The sequence below is a fragment of the Bos indicus x Bos taurus genome, chromosome 15, assembly GCF_003369695.1.
Source record: "Bos indicus x Bos taurus breed Angus x Brahman F1 hybrid chromosome 15, Bos_hybrid_MaternalHap_v2.0, whole genome shotgun sequence".
NCBI classification, from domain to species: Eukaryota; Metazoa; Chordata; class Mammalia; order Artiodactyla; family Bovidae; genus Bos; species Bos indicus x Bos taurus.
The window spans coordinates 25208864-25227050 of NC_040090.1; the positions used below are offsets into that span (position 1 = coordinate 25208864).

The window sequence follows — 18187 nt, forward strand, 5'->3', positions numbered from 1 at the left end:
TTGATCTTGACTGCAAGTCTCTTGGCACTGGAAATTGACACAACCAAGCTTATCTGTACCTGTATCTCAGAGACCCATAGAGTTAAAAATAGTTCCAGGTATATGTCAGTTAGCTCATCCAGGTAGAAAGTAATAGAGATGGTATAGTCCCCTAGTTTTTTTTGTATTCAGAAATTCTAATCTCTGAATATAGATCCTAGTCTCTGCTCTAAAATTATGCATATTTTGTCATCCAGTTTTTATAATGTCTGTTGAGCTTCCCAAGTGGCTCAGTGGTAAAGAATCTGCCTGCCAATGCAGAAGACACAGGGGATGCAGGTTCAGTCCCTAGGTCCGGGAAATTCCCTGGTGTAGGAAATGGCAACCACCCCAGTATTCTTGCCTAGAAAATTCTATGGACTGAGGAGCCTGGTAGGCCACAACCCATGGGATTGCAAAGAGTCGGACGCAAATAAACATGCACACTTATAGTGTCTACCATGTACTAGGCACTGTTTTAGACTTGGAACGCATTGGTAAGCAAAACAAGATTTTGTTAAAATGCCCTTAAGAGGCTTATAGTTTAACTAGAATAGAGAAAGTAAACACCAAGCATGCTAAATAGATGGAAAATATATATTCTATTAGGAGGTGGTAAGTGCTTTGGGAAAAAATTGAGTGGTATAAGGGCAGTTAGGAATTGGTTTGGCAATTTTAATAAGGGTGGGCAGAATGGGCACCATTTGAGCAAGGACTTGAAAGAAGTGACAGAGTTAGTCATGTAATTACTGAGGAAAGCACTTTATGATAGAATGGCTAGCAGAAGGGCGTCACTGGGGCACTTGGCATGTTAGTTGGAATAGGGGCAATGGGGAAGACAATAGGACATGAGGTAGAAGATCTAGGCCATTAAAAGAAATTCAGGTCAAAATAAGAACCATTGGAAAGTTTCAAACTAGGGATTTCCAGTAACTTACTATGTGAGTGAAACACAACACCTTTTTTTTAAGTTACTACTACATGCTAGTCATTTTGCATATAGTAGAATTAATATTAATACTCTTTAATTTCAGAGAAATATTCAGCCACTCACATAAGCAGAGGAATCAAGATAGTCAACAATGTCTGTCACTGAGGAAGACCTGTGTCATCACATGAAAGTAGTTGTCCGTGTGCGTCCTGAGAACACAAAAGAAAAGGCCTCTGGATTTCATAAAGTAGTCCATGTTGTGGATAAGCATATTCTTGTTTTTGATCCCAAGCAAGAAGAAATCAGCTTTTTCCATGGAAAGAAAACTATGAATCGAGACATTACAAAGAGACAAAATAAGGATCTTAAATTTGTATTTGATGCTGTTTTTGATGAAACTTCAACTCAGTTGGAAGTTTTTGAACACACTACTAAGCCAATTCTTCGTAGTTTTTTGAATGGATATAATTGCACAGGTAATTGTTTCAGCTGGGATTTAATGATTCCATCTAATTTCACTTTTATATTAGGACATCTACTTGACTCTTCTGAATATAATCAATTTTAAGGTGTTTGTTTGCTAAAAATTCTTCAGTTCAGTACTTCATTGTAAATGTAGATTTTCTTTGAAAGTTAGTCATCATATATAACATTTTGAAACTTTCTTTTCCAGGATCTTGCTTTGGTTCCTATAGATGGTCATCCTTTCCATTTCTTATGTTTTAAAACCACATGCTTCAGATAGTTGATGCCAGATTTCTCACAATTTGTATTCATAAATATTCCCAATGTTTACCTCTGCAACAGTCTATCCCTGGGGGATAGTGGAACATTTCTGAACACTTGGCAATTTCCTCATAGCACTATTTTTTCTTTATAGTACCTTGAAGTAACTATTTTTAAAGCCCATGTTGAGTGTCATACATGTGCTGTTTTAGCATATCTTCAGCCCAAAGAAGCATCTTTAGTGCTCTCAACAGACCTATAATAATTTGCCTTTCAAAATGATTCTGTTGATTTCCTAGAAAAAGAGCCCTCCAAAATGCCAGTTAATTGAATGCTTACCAGGTACTTCACACCATTATTAATATTTTTGTAATTACCGCCATTTATGGCATTATCTTTAAGATACCCCAAAACTATAATATGTTTCCCTGTCTTTCACTGACTCATTCACTTTTATTGCAAAAGGTTTACCCTCTAGGTCAAGAAAGAATGGAATGTGGTTTATTGATTAGACCTTCTTTGATTCTCATTTTTAAGCAGATATTCTTTTCCTCATTCATGAAACTCCATATTGTCTCTAGAGATTTAAAAAAATTATTTTAACTCCAAGTGAAAAAATCTCTACAAAAGTAATACTGAATCTTTGGTTTCTTTTGGATTTTATTTATATTATCCAACTATCTTAAGACTTCGTGTTGTACTGCCAGCTTACATAAAACAAAATAGAATGAAACATGAATCAGTTTAATCCATCCTACTAAAAAATATTTTTGTAGTTAACAAACTTAGCAGAGAGATTTAATTTATAAAATTAATTCTCAAAGACTTACTGCTTTAACTGAATATTATGTTGGGTGTTTGCCACATGTAATTCAGAGTGGGTTGTTTGTTTGTTTTTTTTTGGCATTTGAAGAAATGTATTACTGTTCTGTTGTACTGGATAGAGTCTTGAAAGCAAAGTAATTTACCTAAAACAAAAATTTTTTAAGGAATTATTATAAATGGCTTTTATTTGGAATTCTGCAAATTTGTATTAATATTTAATACCTGCTTTGTGCCAGATCACTTACTAGTAATATAAGTCACTCACTAGGTAGGAAGGATACATAGTCTCTGCTTTGGTGGAACTCACAGTTAGAAATACAGTATGATACTATAAATTGCCAGGATTTAAGGATGACTATAAATGAATTTGGATCTGTTGGATTTACAAGTTACTGTTTAGGATATCCAGGTGGGACTTATTCACTGGACAGTAGATACAGTAGTGTTATGTGTCATAACAAAGAGCGCTGATCCCTTTTCGTAAAAACTCAGTACTCGCATATGGTGCCACGGGAGCTGGAAAGACCCACACAATGCTAGGATCAGCTGCTGAACCTGGAGTGATGTATCTAACAATGCTAGACCTTTACAAATCCATGGATGAGATTAAAGAAGAAAAAGTATGTAGTACGGCAGTTTCTTATCTGGAGGTAAGTTGGTAATATTATTTTTTGGTTTAATCAATAGTATTGAGAAATCTTTTTATAATAAATTCCATTGTCCTTTCAAATTATTCTATCAGGCAGAAATTTTTTCATGAATATATTAATATAAAATCATTAAAATTCCTGGTCTTCAATTATTTGTTGTAGATTTTATTTTTTTCTATTAAGTATTTTGCCATAACTGCTGACTTACACAGAAGTAGTAGGATTAGTATAGATAGTATAAAGAACTTCTAGATTCCCTTCATTTGGATTCCCTATATGTTAACATTTTACTCTTTTCTTTCTTTCTGCATATGTGGTTTTCCTTTTTTTTCCCCTTAAACTGTTTGTTACAGGCTTGTAAAAACAGGAAATTTGTTAAATAAAAGCTGAATAGTAATCAATATCAGGAAATTAACAATGATATAATGAGATTTTGATAATTCTAATAACACCCTTTCTTGAAAATAAAATCTAAGATCGTGTATTGTATTCAGTTGCAATTCATCCCTTTTGTCCCTTTAATCAGGATTTTTTTTTTCTATATATATTATATTGCTGTTGTAAAGCTTTTAGTTTGGATTTGTCACGATTACATTCAGGTTATGGACTGACAGGAATACCACATAAGTGATGATTAATTCTTATATAACATATCAAGAGGCTTATATAATTAGTCCTGATACTGGCTGTGTTAACTTTGATCAATTTCATTACGCTGGTGTCTACAAAGTTTTTCCACTATAAAGGTACTGTATTTCCCTTTATGGGACTTCCCTGGTGGCTCAGCGGTAAAGAATCTGCCTGCAATGCAGGACACGCGAGTTCGATCCCTGGATCGCGAAGATCCTCTGCAAGAGAGCATGGCAACTCACTCCAGTATTCTTGCTGGGAAAATACCATGGACAGAGGAACCTGGCAGGCTGGACATGAGCCAATCAACTGAGCATGCATTACCCTTTATAATTAATAAATAACTTGTAGGGAAACAGTATAAATCCTGTGACTCCTCATTCTTTGGTCTGTTCATTTTAGTATCCACTGATGATTCATGCCTGAATCAATTACTATCATGATTGCAGATGGTAATGATTTTCAAATTCCATCGTTTCGTCTACAGTTCTTCATTGGCTTTCTACTACAAGGAAGAGCTTTCCCTTTCCTCTACTGTATCGATGTAGACTAATGGATTCTTAATATTATTTCATAGGTTATAATCCTTTTCTCTAAGTATTTATCTGTATGCTTAAATTGTGCAGATCTCATGTGTGTGTGTGTGTGTGTGGTTTTTTTTGACATACCTCATCATTTGAGACTTTCTACCCTCTTAATAGCTGACATTCAACAAATAATAACTAATTATTGGCACTCTCACTTTGTGTTCAGATAGTGTTTCAGAAACCAATGCAGAAACAGACATCCCTGATTTTACTGCCTTTTCATTTGTGATGTCAGAGGGTCAATTTCTAGTTTTTACTGCTCTTGCTGACATCTTATTGTTTGAGAGTTTCTTCACATTTCAAAAATTGATTTAAAATTATGTTGCTAAAAATTGTTGTCAGTCTATAGAACTTGGTGATAAAAGAGAAGTCAAATTCATTTTCTGTAGTTAAGTATTTTGAAAAGAATTGTTCTGAACTTAATTAGGAAGAGAGCATGGCACCGTATTCATTATTTCTTCCTTAGATCCTTTTATATCTGGGAGAATTTCGAAGTTTGCTTATTTTTATAATGTTGTTAGTTTTTTCTTTCTTTAAATCTGTTTTCATTTTACTAATGGTAAGGCAATGTCTAATCTAATGGTTTTCCACTCAAGTCTATGCACCACAATTGGCTGTGGGGCTTTTTAAAATTAGACATACCTAGACCTCACCCCCTGGACATTTTAGTTTAATAGATTTGGATTGTGGCCAAGACATCTATGTATTTTAAAAGCTTCCAGGTGATTTTGATTCATAGACCAGCTTGATAGTAATTGTATAATTATATATTTTGTATGATTGAAGTGGGTAAGGGAAATCATTTAAAAAGTGACTGTTGCTTATCAGAAAAATAAGAACCAAAAAATTATCTCTTCATTTTATCATTTTACTACTTCTAAGAATTTATTGCGTTTAAAAATTGTTAACATTCATTATAACAAGTTTTACCAGCAATGAATTATCACTGTAAGCTATTTATTAGAACATGGGTATAACTTATAGAAAATAATTCTTAAAGATTAAATTTTATATGTGTTTTTTTAATCTTATCAAATAGGTATAATTGTCATTTTGTTATCAAGTAAAAAACTTAGTACCTTTAGTAAGTACTGGTTATCACATAATTCATAAAATTATGTCAAGTGCTGGTTATCACGTAATTCATAAAATTATGTCAATTGTACTATTTCTGTACACTACTTATATTGTTGTTGTTTAGTCACTAAGTCATATCTGACTCTTTTGCAACCCTATGGACTCTAGCCCAGCAGGCCTCTCTGTCCATGGGATTTCCCAGGCAAGAATATTGGAGTGGGTTGCCCTTTCCTTTTCCAAGGGATCTTCCCAATCCAGGGATCAAATCCATGTCTCCTGCATTGGCATGCAGATTTTTTACCACTGGGAGCCAACAGGGAAGCCCTACATTACTTACAGAAATTACTAAAAAGAAAAAGAATTGCCAGAAATTTAAAATACAGATGTGTATTCAGTGCCATTCAGTAGAGTGAGGATATCAGACTCTGCTCTTACCTTTGTGACTGTGAACTAGGGCAAATCACTTAAACTCTGAGGGCCTCAGTTCCCTCATTCAAGTTGGGGGGAGACTGTCCCATTATGGAATTATCATTACATGTTAAACTTAATGCAGTTGAAGGATAAGTGAAATAAATACCATCCATCTTTCAGGGGTTTTCTTTAGCTTTTAAGCTCTGAAATTTAAAAAGTTTGGACTACTTGGGCATCATGAAATAATATCTTCTCCAGTAAGAACCACACTACTTCCATACAACTTACATTTCCAATCTATTATAGAGTTTCCCAAGACTGTTTGTCCCATATATTTCCAGAAAATAGGAAGAGGCAATTCCAGCTATCCTATTTCTATTGACTTGTAGTCATCAAATGGGGAATTACAGGAGGAGGATATAAGGACTCCATCATTAAATTTTAAGTTCAAGTGCTGGTTATCAAACTCTTATGTTTTATCAGATGTTAGAAAAGTCATGGCAATGTGTAATAGAAGGGATGAGATGAATGAAAATGAGCTGCTGCTTCTCTTTGAGACAAATTCTAATATAACCTTAAGGCAGCAATGTATACATGTTTATGTGATGTTGTCGCTACTGTTTCAGTGTCAATGCTAAGCATCAATGCTAAGCAGTCCTTTTCATTTTAAGGTATATAATGAACAGATTCGTGACCTCTTAGTAAATTCAGGGCCACTTGCTGTCCGGGAAGATGCCCAAAAAGGGGTGGTCGTTCAGGGATTGACTTTACATCAGGTATGTTTACAAACTTCTTTTTTTGCTTGTTCAAATAGCAAGTATGGTAATTTAGCCATGTACTTATTTTAAAATAATGAAGTATCAAGTTAAAATAATCAAGTTTATCATCGGTCTTCTTTTGTTTTCTTTTAAAATAATCAAATAGGCTTTTCTTTTAAAACCCTACTTGGACATTTAATATAGTATATTATTCTGCTTAATGTATTATTTTATCTCCTCAGAGAGATTAGATTTTATGTTTTATTTTTTCATTTAGCACAAAAGTGCTAAGCAGATGATACACGATTGATATTTAATGGGATTTAATATATGGAAAATAATTTCTATTTTACCTGTAAAAGTCTGCTTGATTTTGGTGGTTTATTAAAAAATTTAAAGACCAGTGATTAATTTGTATGTTTTTCTTCTGTTTCAACTAATTTAGCCCAAATCTTCAGAGGAAATTTTGCAGTTATTGGATAATGGTAACAGAAACAGGACACAACATCCCACTGATATGAATGCTACATCTTCTCGTTCTCATGCTGTTTTCCAGGTAACAGGTCACTAGACCATAGCTCTTAAAATTGAATTTAAATGTAGCCAAATTTATGAATGGTAACCTTCAAACATTCTAAAATATCTCTTCATCTGTGGACTTTTCTACTTCTCAGCACTTCCTTTACTTTGCAGCTTTGAGAAGATTCAGTCAAGAATATTTAGAATTGAGATGATGTAAATTAGAAACACGTAAATTTTTAACCTGTGTAAAAATACATGATAGTAAAATGGAAGTATTAGAGGTTTTCCTTCCTTTTCTTAAATTGGTAAAAATTATTTAATCTTTCCAAAAGATAATCTTTTATTCAGAGCAGACTTTCTCTTTATAGCTCTAGATTTATAGAACCAATACACTGGGGAGGTACTGATTAAGATTTCACCATAGTGACCGTGTAAGTAGTTGCATTCTTTAAGAGTGTGTGATTCAGTTGATGCAGTACTTTTTAGGAATACAGGTCTAGAAAAGCCTGAAGCATAGGTTAGTAGTTGTTATTTGTAGTTTCTAGTTCTATTAAAATTCAAACGATTATAAGCTTTATTCTGGATTATGCTATTTGAAACTCATCTAATAGTTATAATTGAAAGAATTCAAATCTGAGGATATCAAATCTTTCAGAAAGTCTCTAATCCACAAAGCTTCATTAATCTTTTCTCTTCTTCCCACTGACTCTTCATTTATCAGTAGTCTTGAGAGAAATGTTTATCAGGGACATTGAAATTTCCCCAAAATATCTTAGACTAAGTGTTACCAGAGTATAAAAGGCAACCGTTTTAACCTTCTATCAAACCAGGAGTTATTACTATTTACCCTCTAGCACACATATAGGAAGTCTTTTCATTTTCAAATTTTTCTCAACTTTAGTAATTACTTTTGATACTCTTAGATATCAGCCAGTCCAGTCAAGCTGTACCTTGTTCAGTATGTATTTATAGTGAAAATAATTGATTTCTTGCTCTTTTAAAAATAAAGTGTACATTTCCCTTTCAATTTTATTAAATCTAATCCTCATTTTCCCTATTATCCTGTAATTTCAAAAAGATTTATTTGAGACAACAAGATAAAACAGCAAGTATCAATCAAAATGTCCGAATTGCCAAGATGACACTCATTGACCTGGCAGGGTCTGAAAGAGCCAGTGCTACCAGTGCTAAAGGGACCCGGTTTATAGAAGGCACAAATATCAATCGATCACTTTTAGCTCTTGGGAATGTTATCAATGCCTTAGCAGATACAAAGGTAGGTACTATATGTTTATTTGTGTAAGTATTTTGAAATATGCATAATTCCCAGAAACATATTAATATAATTTTGTTTTAAAGATCTATTATAAATCAAGTTTTAAGAATATAAGAATCATGTTTACATAAAGAGCAAAGACCACAGAGAGCCTAGTATATCAAATAAAGCTTTGGGTCTTTTTTGTTTGTTTTGTTAACGTCTCGTTTTATAATCAGAATTTGTTGAATGAAAGGTATTGAATATCAGATTGAGAGTTAATATTTATGATATTTCCTCATTTATTTTGAATTTGATTTTTTTTTAATGACAATTTAATGAGCACTACACAATAAGCATGATAATTAAATTGCTATGAAGACAAAGCACACTTTAGAAAAAGTTAATTCTGGTCTGGTTAGTATTTTATTTATATATATATATATATATATATATATATATACACACTATAAAATTGAGTTAAATATTAAAGAATATTGAGTTTTCTTAGGAATAGGAGCTTAGGGTATAAAATATAATTAAATCATCTAATAGGATAATGTTTGCTAGATGCCTTTGGGTCATTAAAAAATATTTTTTGTCTACTCAATGCCAGAAGTGCTTACAAGAGCACAGCATATTCAATAACTTCTATATTTGTAAAAATGACTTCCTTTTTTTTTTTAAGTTAATTGGCGCTGTTGGTTAAGAATCTGCCTGCCAATGCAGGAGACGTAGGAGATGTGGGTTTGACCCCTGGGTTGGAAAGATCCCCTGGAGTAGGAAATTGCCACCCACTCCAGTATTCTTGCCTGGAAAGTTCACGGACAGAGGAGCCTGGTGGGCTATAGTCTATGGGGTCGCAAAGAGTCAGACAAAACTGAGCACTCGCACACATGATAATTTTAGTTCAAACCAAGCTCAGAAGCTGTAGGAAAGTTACTGTTAAACTCCTCAAAATGTTGCATTTTGATACATATGAAGTACATTAAAATGATTTGGGAACTCTTTTATTTAAAAAAAAAAGGCAAGTTTCTAAAATCACGTGCATATTACAAAAGCAAAATATATTTTGTATTCTAAGTTAAAATCTCAGAATATGTGAGCAGACAGTGTGGTATAGAGACTGATTTCCTAAATTTTGCCATTCATGAAATTTTTTCCATAACTGATTTAATAATCGACTGCTGTTGAGTCATTTGTTAGTCAGTGTTTAATGCATATCTTATACATGCAAAATCAATTCAGGTAGCACCAGCCTGTGCACACTCCACACTGTTTGAGAAAGACTGCTCTGATGGAAAGCACAGTACTACTGGGAGCTGGGAGACCTCAGGCTAGTTTCTAGCTTTGTGAATTACCAACCATGTGACCTGACGCAAGTCATGTGGCTTTTTGCTTAGCTTCATTTTTTTCTTCTGTAATATGAAAAAGTTACATTGGATAGCATAAGATTGCTTTTTCTAGAAAAATAAAGTTATCTTAGACCTGTGGTTGTGCTTTCAGATAAAGTATTTGTAAGTTTATAATTTATTTAGTATTCTTATTAGATGGTTATTTAAAGAGAGAAGTAGCTCTCTACCATACAGAATTCTTATTATTCCTCTGGAGTATGTTTCTCCAGGGCATATATTACTTTCATATTTTAATTTCTTTTAAAAATGAAGTTTTTTTAATAGACATTTTGATTTTGAATAGTTTTAAATACAGAAAAGTTGATTAGATAATACAGGAAGATTTTATTCAATATACCCCAAGCTCAAGTTTCCTCTATTAATATGTCACATTAATACGGTACACTTATTACAACTAATGAAACAGTATTGATATTTTATAATTAACTAACATTCACACTTAATCAGATGGAGATATAATCTTTCAGTGGGAAATTTGTTTTTTATATTCACTGAGCAGTCCCATAAGATGTGTAAGGCTGGGCAAAGTTGTGCAGTGCTTAAATTCTTATAGTGAAATGGTAGCAGGTTTGCATTTGAATGTGGAAAATGACATAAGAATCCTGTTTTTGTTCTTTCAGAAAAAGAATCAGCATATTCCTTACAGAAATAGTAAGCTCACTCGCTTGTTAAAGGATTCTCTCGGAGGAAACTGTCAAACTATAATGATTGCTGCTGTTAGTCCTTCCTCTGTGTTCTACGATGACACATATAACACTCTTAAGTATGCTAACCGCGCAAAGGATATTAAATCTTCTGTAAGTGTGTTTACTCTGCCTTTGTTTTTAAGAGTACTTGGTGCATTTTTTTTTTCTTTTTTATACCTCTAGCGAAATATGAAATAGAGATATATTTCTACTAATGAGTTAAGAAATCAAGGCTAGAAATGTCTTTACTAACCCAGTTAATTGAGCATAAACTAGGACAATTAAAACATTAAGCATCTTAATTACATATATAATAAATATGATTTATTATTTTATTTAATTTTATATAAATTTAATATTATTTAATCTTTTGGAGAATTAGGATGTTTTAGTGCCTTTCTCTCTAACCTTTTTCATATCATGACACGTGATATTTTGATGGCGTTTTGGTGTAACTGGTCAAGGCTTCTAACACATTTGTTGCAGCCAAAGCTGATACTCTGCTGTAGCCCAGCACCAGCAGTTTCCACCTGAAAACCATGGCCATGTTTGCTAATCTCTTCAAGCCTTAGTTATTTACTTCATCTATAAAGTAGATACAATATCTGTCTCAGTTTATAAAGTAAATAGTTTTTTAAAAATAATCTATTTTCACATTCATGATATTGATGTAGCCAATCTGTATAGCTACAGCAATGTAATAATGAGTGGTTAGGCTGGTATTTTTGCCAATAATTTGGGGTAACTTTTTTTTAATGTAAGTCAAACATGATGATGGATGTGTAAAATCACAAGACTTCAGAGTTGTAATAGACCTAGAGTTCAACTGGTAAATAATGGCTTCTCTTCCCACTTACCCCTCTGCTACTCCCATTGGTTGAAGATAAGTGGGTTATTGTCTTCCTTAGAGAAATACTCACATATTGTTTGTATAATAAATTGGGAAAGGTTGTGCTTTATTGAGTACACAGAAGTTTTCACACATATTTTTCATGCACTGCTTACACCAAACCACTGAGGGAGACATTTTTAGCTCTTCTTTACAGTTGAGGAATTACATGTTCAAAGTTGTAAATATTAAATTCTAAGTTAAGTGAGAAATGGGCAAGGCCTCGAAATCAAGTATTTGGATTTAATGTTCTTTCCACTATTCCATAGCTGCCAGGGGACTCATACTTTCATAAAAAGGATAAAATATATTGAGAACTTGTTAAAAGCTGCTTGAACATACAAACTGGTAAAAATTTAAATTGTCTCTGTATCTTAAAAGTTAAAGGACAAAGGAAAAAATGAGCAATTTTTATTTTATGAATGGCTGCTTTGTAAGTTCTTTAAAGTTCTTTAAAGTACCTTTTCTCTGATAATAAAGAAGGCAGTTTCTTAACGTTATTAACGTGCTCAGCATACCCTTACCCACTTGTCATAGATTTTAAGCATGAGCATAGTTGATTATATTGTCATGACTGTAATTGTCACAAATTCTGAGTTCATGAAGCTGAATAAATGAGGATGTAATGCTGTTTTGTTTACATATATAACTGATTGTTAGATCTCTGTATATGCACAATCATAATTTCTTCTTCTTAACAGTTGAAGAGCAATGTTCTTAACCTCGACAATCATATAACTCAGTATGTAAAAATCTGTAATGAACAGAAGAAAGAGGTAAGTCTTTTCTTTACATTGTTGCTAATCTCTCTCAGTTCCTCATTTATGGGATTCTGCAATCTTTATTGTCTAAAATTCTATTGTCTATTATAATTGAAATTTTGTTCAGTTATTTTTCACAGCTAAAATTTTTCTGTGGCTGTGCATAATGGAAACATATAATTTGTATTTTTAACTGCTGTTTCTCTCTACTAGATTTTAATGTTAAAAGAAAAACTAAAGGCCTATGAAGAACAGAAAGCCTTTACTGATGAAAGTAGCAAAGTAATGATTTCAAACCCTCAGAAAAAAGAAATTGAAAGGTAAAATTGACATTAAGATCTCGTTTTAAGGATTTTGTAAACTTTAGTCAGATAATTAAAATTTAGTCAAATTTATCATTATCATCATTTGTTGTGTGTCATTATATATTCTCAACTGTTCAGGAAGTCACAGATTGGTCTTATATGGTACACTTTGGAGATCAGGTAATTTTAATTGTGATTATACAGATAGTGAGAAGCAGGTCTTAAGTATGGGATAGAAAAAGTAAAACTAATTATGTCATTTATGAAATTGGTTTTTAATAGTTTCCATATTTTTCTTCTGTGGTGTTAGTCCCTTCTGGCTGCTACAACAAAGTGCCACAGACTGGGTTGCTTATAAACAAACAAAATTATTTCTTACAGTTCTGGGAGCTGGAAGTCCTAGATTAGTGTGCCAGCATGGTTGGGTAAGGGCTGCTTTCCATGTTGTAGACTTCTTGAATCCTCACATAAGCAAAAGAGAGGGAGCTGTCTCTGGAGGCTCTTTTATAAGGGCACTAATCCTATCGATGAGGTCTCCACCCTTATGACCTACCTAAGCATCTTCCAAAGGCTCCACTTCCAGTACCATCACCTTAGGTGTTAGGTTTCGTTCAACATGTAAATTTCGGGGGACACAAATGTGTTCAAGCAATGGCATCTGGCATTATCATTATTTACATGGTGCATATAAATTGTGTCTACTCTTTCCTTAACTTGATATAACTCTAATAATCCACTTGAGTTTATGCAATTAATTACTTAAAGGGACATCTCTCAATGATATAAGTTGACACAGAAAAATGACCTGTTTCATCTAAGTTTCTTAGCAGATAAATTTAAAAAACAAAAGCTGTAATACAGTACTCACAAGCACTAAGATAATTTCCAAGTTGCCCTAATGGGCAATAGTTGAAAAGCTTTGAATCTTGAGTAGTTCTAAGAAGACAGAAAGGAATTCTTGGATCAAACAAATTTGAAAATTGTTCCTTACTTAAGGAATCTTAAGAAGTTTCCAAAGTACATGAACATATTGAAAGCTCCAAGAGGCCCATAGGAAAAGCAACCTGTTCACCTTTGATTGAAGGTTGAGTAAGCCTTCTCCAAAGCTAATTTTCTATTATCATTAATATGAGAAACTAACCACATCTTAAAGCACTGATTACTCACACTTAGAACTCTTGAGTTTGCAGATGTCTTAGTGTACATAAGGAAGACTAGTGGACAGTGATTTTCAACCTAGTTTCAAGTGTGTATTGAAGTTTACATAAAATATCCTTGATTTGAAGAAAATAATTTTTTCTGCCTCCGTCTTACCCTAGATGTTAAGATAACTTCTAGGAAAATAACACTTTATTTTTTTAACTGTCTTTGTAGTTTTTGATGATATTTAGGCCCATATTAATTTCATCTGATGACTACAGCACCTCAGAAATTTGAAATGGGGTATTGTTTTCTAACTCACAGATTAGAACAAGAATTATATGTCATCCTTTCAAATCTTAATCCTGTGTTACCATACTGTGCTGTTTTACAGATACAATAAGAAACAATTAAACAATTATTTCTCTCTCAGTGACAATGAGTCCATTTTTCATACAGCATAAAGTTGTCCTGTGTATTATTAATAGCTCTGCTTATGCCAGAGATTTCCTTAATAGTGTTTAAATTATTTTCTGTTAATCCCACTAACAACCCACTGTCAAGCTAAAGTTATATTTAATAGTCTTATAATACTTTTTGTTATATTCTACCAACTTTACAGTGTCTTTTGAAAAATAACAAGTAAAATTGACTCCTCATTATTCATTTAATCTTAAAGATTCTAACTCTGCTATATCATTAGTTGTGTTATTATAGTTTGTTAGTCAAATATGGGATTGGTCCTTATGTAACCAGATAGCTCTTTGTTGTTGCAAGTTTCTTGAAAATTAAAGCAGCCACCCACTGCTCAAATTTGGAGTCATTGCTTGCATGAAATTGCTCAGCCCTACTTAACCAGATCTAATCATCAGTTGAAATTGTACGAATTGGTAGACTTTTCTGGAGTTGATATGGCTTTGAATCATTGACATTCGCTTTCTGGTTGTTGGTTCAAGAAAGAGGTACCTGAGCTATGAACACTTATTTGGGTATTTTTGACACTTCAACATGACTTAACCAACTATAAAAACTTTGAGTTGTAATTCTCTCAACAGGTGAAATAATTTGCATGTATTTATAAAGAAGGTAATAATACAGCTATATATCCCAAAGCCTTTGTCATTCTCTCACCAAAGCATCTGTCTTCTGAAATAAATATATGTAATACTTTTTATCATATCATACTTCATATAGAATTTCTTTAATGCCATGAATTTTTGCTGTCTTTAAGAAATGTAATTTAAAAAAAAAAAGAAATATAATTTTTATGAAGTTTAAACGGGTAAAGGGAAGACTATGTACTATTTGCTCTCTGTTAAAGCTATTAGAAAGATAATACTCAAAAAAAACTTAAAGCATAATTGTTAAGCTACAATCCTTTGGCCACCTGATGCAAAGAGCCAACTCATTGGAAAAGACCCTGATGCTGGGAAAGATTGAAAGCATAAAGAGAAGAGGGTGGCAGAGGATGAGATGGTTAGATAGTATCACCGATTCAATGGACATGAATTGAGCAAACTTTCGGAGATAGTGAAGGACAGGGAAACCTGGCGTGCTCCCAGTCCACATGGTCGCAAAGAGTCAGAAACAACTGAGCAACTGAACAGTGGGAAAATACTCAAAAAAATCATAAAAAAGTATAATTGTTCATGTCCAGAGTAACTATATAACTTCACTTATGACTATACCAAGAAAATTGTCTAGAGTTCATCATATGTCACATAAAATTATTGGCAAAGATTTTGTTTTCTAGCTACACGAATGTTTTAAGTGACTAGAAAATAGTTATTAGTCAATCCCATAGGACTGTCTTTATAAAAAAATGATTTTTTTAAGAGCTTTCTTTGATACTAATTCCCTTCCTTCCTAATAACTAAACACCACCAACTAAAATAAGAATGAACCATAAAATTTCAAAACTGACAAATATTTAACTATGTCCTTGGGTAAAGTATTAACAGAAAATCTAAGAAATTATCTTCAGGTAGAACCTAAAGATAACTTATCAAATCATTTACTGGCATTAGAGTTGTTGTAATGTAATACAATGAAATTGCAATGTCCGTACATACTTCTTATGAAATATTTATCAGTTTGACAAAACTTCAGTGAAGTCGATGTATTGTGGTTTATATTCATTCCCAGAAGAGTTAAGAACTCTTTACTACTGACGTAAACTGTCAGTGTTTTTACCACAAATCCTTACAAATATACCTAAAATTCTTGCCAAGGAACATTTATTTTTAAATGCATATACTGTGTTACCATTTTATTTTAAAAGGTTCACAGTTACTTTTTCTTTGAGAATTTTGCCTGTGTGTGATTGTCTCTACTGTTACTGTAGCTCAGACATGATCTGTGACCAATATTCTGCCGACCCTGGAGGATGCAGGATTGCAGGCTCCTTTTGTTGTTTAATCACTAGGTCGTGTCGAATTCTTCTGTGACCCCAAGGACTGTAGCCTGCCAGGCTCCTCTGTCCATGGGATTTCACAGTCAAGAATCCTGGAGTGGGTTGCTATTTCCTTCTCCAGGGAATCTTTCCAACCCAGGGATCAAACCCATATCTCCTGCATGGCAGGCAGATTCTTTACTGCTGAGCTACCGGGGAAGCCCATACACTCCATTTAGGGCTTTCACAGAAGTGATTCCACTTGAGGTCGTTATGCATTTGGAGGATATGTGAGTCATACTCCCCAACTTTGATTCCCTATCTCTCTCTTGCATTTTGAAGGAAACACACTGGAGTGGCTTTTCTAGATTTACCACATTGTAAACTTGGATGTTTTGGGTCTTGGCATTGTCAGCTGACTCTTGGCCAGGCTGCAGGGGGTACCTGACCGTATGTTGTGTTTTCACTGTTACAAGTTCTGAAGCTAAAAATCGGCTATCTCACTTTCCCTAGGGGGCCATAGAGGCACCATATGATTATGCCACACACTGCTTACTTCTTCACAGCGAGCCAACACCAAAACAACACACAATACTGTGTTTCTGGGGCCTTGTGAATTGAGATAGTACAAGTCCACATTATCATCCTTTTCTTACAAAGTATTTTATTTTTGGTAAGTTACTGGATTATGCAGACAAAATACAGTGTATGACTGATACCATAGACCTTAATATACTGATATCTTTTAATAACATGACCTTTCTTGGAGAGGAGAGAAAGAGAAAGAAGCCCAGTGTTATAAAAATAATATTCATAACCCTTTACCAGCGATCTCACTTTCCCTAGGGGGCCATAGAAGTACCATATGCCCTTATTCATGCAATTCTCTAAGTAAACTGCATTACCTATCACAAAATACTGAGATTCTATGTTTTATTTTTGTTAGATTTCAAGAAATTCTGAACTGCTTATTCCAGAATCGAGAAGAAATCAGGCAAGAATATCTGAAGTTAGAAATGTTGCTTAAAGAAAATGAACTTAAATCATTCTATCAACAACAGTGCCATAAACAAATAGAAATGATGTGTTCTGAAGACAAAGTAGAAAAGGTATTTAACAACTCTATCATTAATTCCTAGAGATGGTAAAAACATGGAGACTTATAATTCTAGAAATTTCATAGTGTTATATAATCACTCGTCTACAAATACCTGGAAATGCTAGAGGAAATAGAACATTCTTTGAAATGTATAGTTAAGTGTACAAGAAAAATAAATAAATTCCTAAGTGTCAGAAACAAAAAGGAAATAGCTGTAAAATCTCAGTTAAATCTGTTGCTTCTGTGAGGGTTGACAGAATGCTTAACAGGAAGTTAACACACTCAGGGAGAGTTGGGTACCAGAGTGCAGCAGAGAGAACAATTGACCCCAGACGCAGGCAGTGATTTACAGCTTAGATCAGTAGGAGATTCCACCCACCCCATCCCATCCCCACCCCAGAAGAATGCTTTGTACTAACATTGTTACAGTTTCCATTGCATCAGTGCTTAAAAAAAAGATAAACTTTTAATCAGTTTTATTATTTAATGTAGTAAAGTGCACTGCTGTCCGCCTCATACACACAGACCACTTTCACTATCCTGCTTTGATGTACACTACTACTTAGATAAGGGGCCCAGGGAGACGGGGATTTAGAAATGAATGATAGTCCAAGAACTAGGAAACCTTCGCTCTTAGTATTGGAAGTATACCAGAAGAAAACATGTTACCAAGTAGCACAGGAAAATAAGAAACCAAGCCTAGGGTAAGAAAGGAAAGTCTCTTTTGATGACCATCATTATTGGTACACTTTTCACAGGATTTTGAGGTTTGAATTTTTACATTCCATGTGTTTTGTTTAACAAATCCCTAAAGTGGGAAATTAGCATAGGAAATGGTATCAGAGCAATAATAATCTATAGGGAACTGAGTGGAAGCAATATAAAATCAGCCTAGTGAAACAAGCCTAGGTTTGGATTTTCAATTCAAACCACTAATGAGAGCTCACTGTCCAAAATTACAAAACATGTGAAACAGTCCTCCACAAGCAAGTCAGCAGACTTAGGAAATATGATAGAACCCCTCCCCTGCAAAACATCGGATACAACAAACTGATAAAACCTATAAAAACAAAAGTTATCAAAGAAGGAATCAAAGATGAAAAGAATATA

At 33.6% G+C, this 18187-nt stretch overlaps 1 protein-coding gene across 1 annotated transcript in view; it reads left to right on the top strand.

The window, feature by feature from the left end:
• KIF18A (kinesin family member 18A) overlaps positions 1-18187 on the top strand; it is an 85702-nt gene that overhangs the window by 8809 nt on the left and 58706 nt on the right. Inside the window, exons 2-10 of the mRNA XM_027562785.1 lie at positions 1053-1425; positions 2993-3150; positions 6527-6631; positions 7059-7169; positions 8214-8411; positions 10426-10602; positions 12082-12156; positions 12355-12461; positions 16925-17087. Of these exons, the coding sequence (XP_027418586.1) occupies positions 1101-1425; positions 2993-3150; positions 6527-6631; positions 7059-7169; positions 8214-8411; positions 10426-10602; positions 12082-12156; positions 12355-12461; positions 16925-17087 (1419 nt within the window). The 5' untranslated portion in view covers positions 1053-1100. The remainder of the gene's footprint in view (positions 1-1052; positions 1426-2992; positions 3151-6526; positions 6632-7058; positions 7170-8213; positions 8412-10425; positions 10603-12081; positions 12157-12354; positions 12462-16924; positions 17088-18187) is intronic.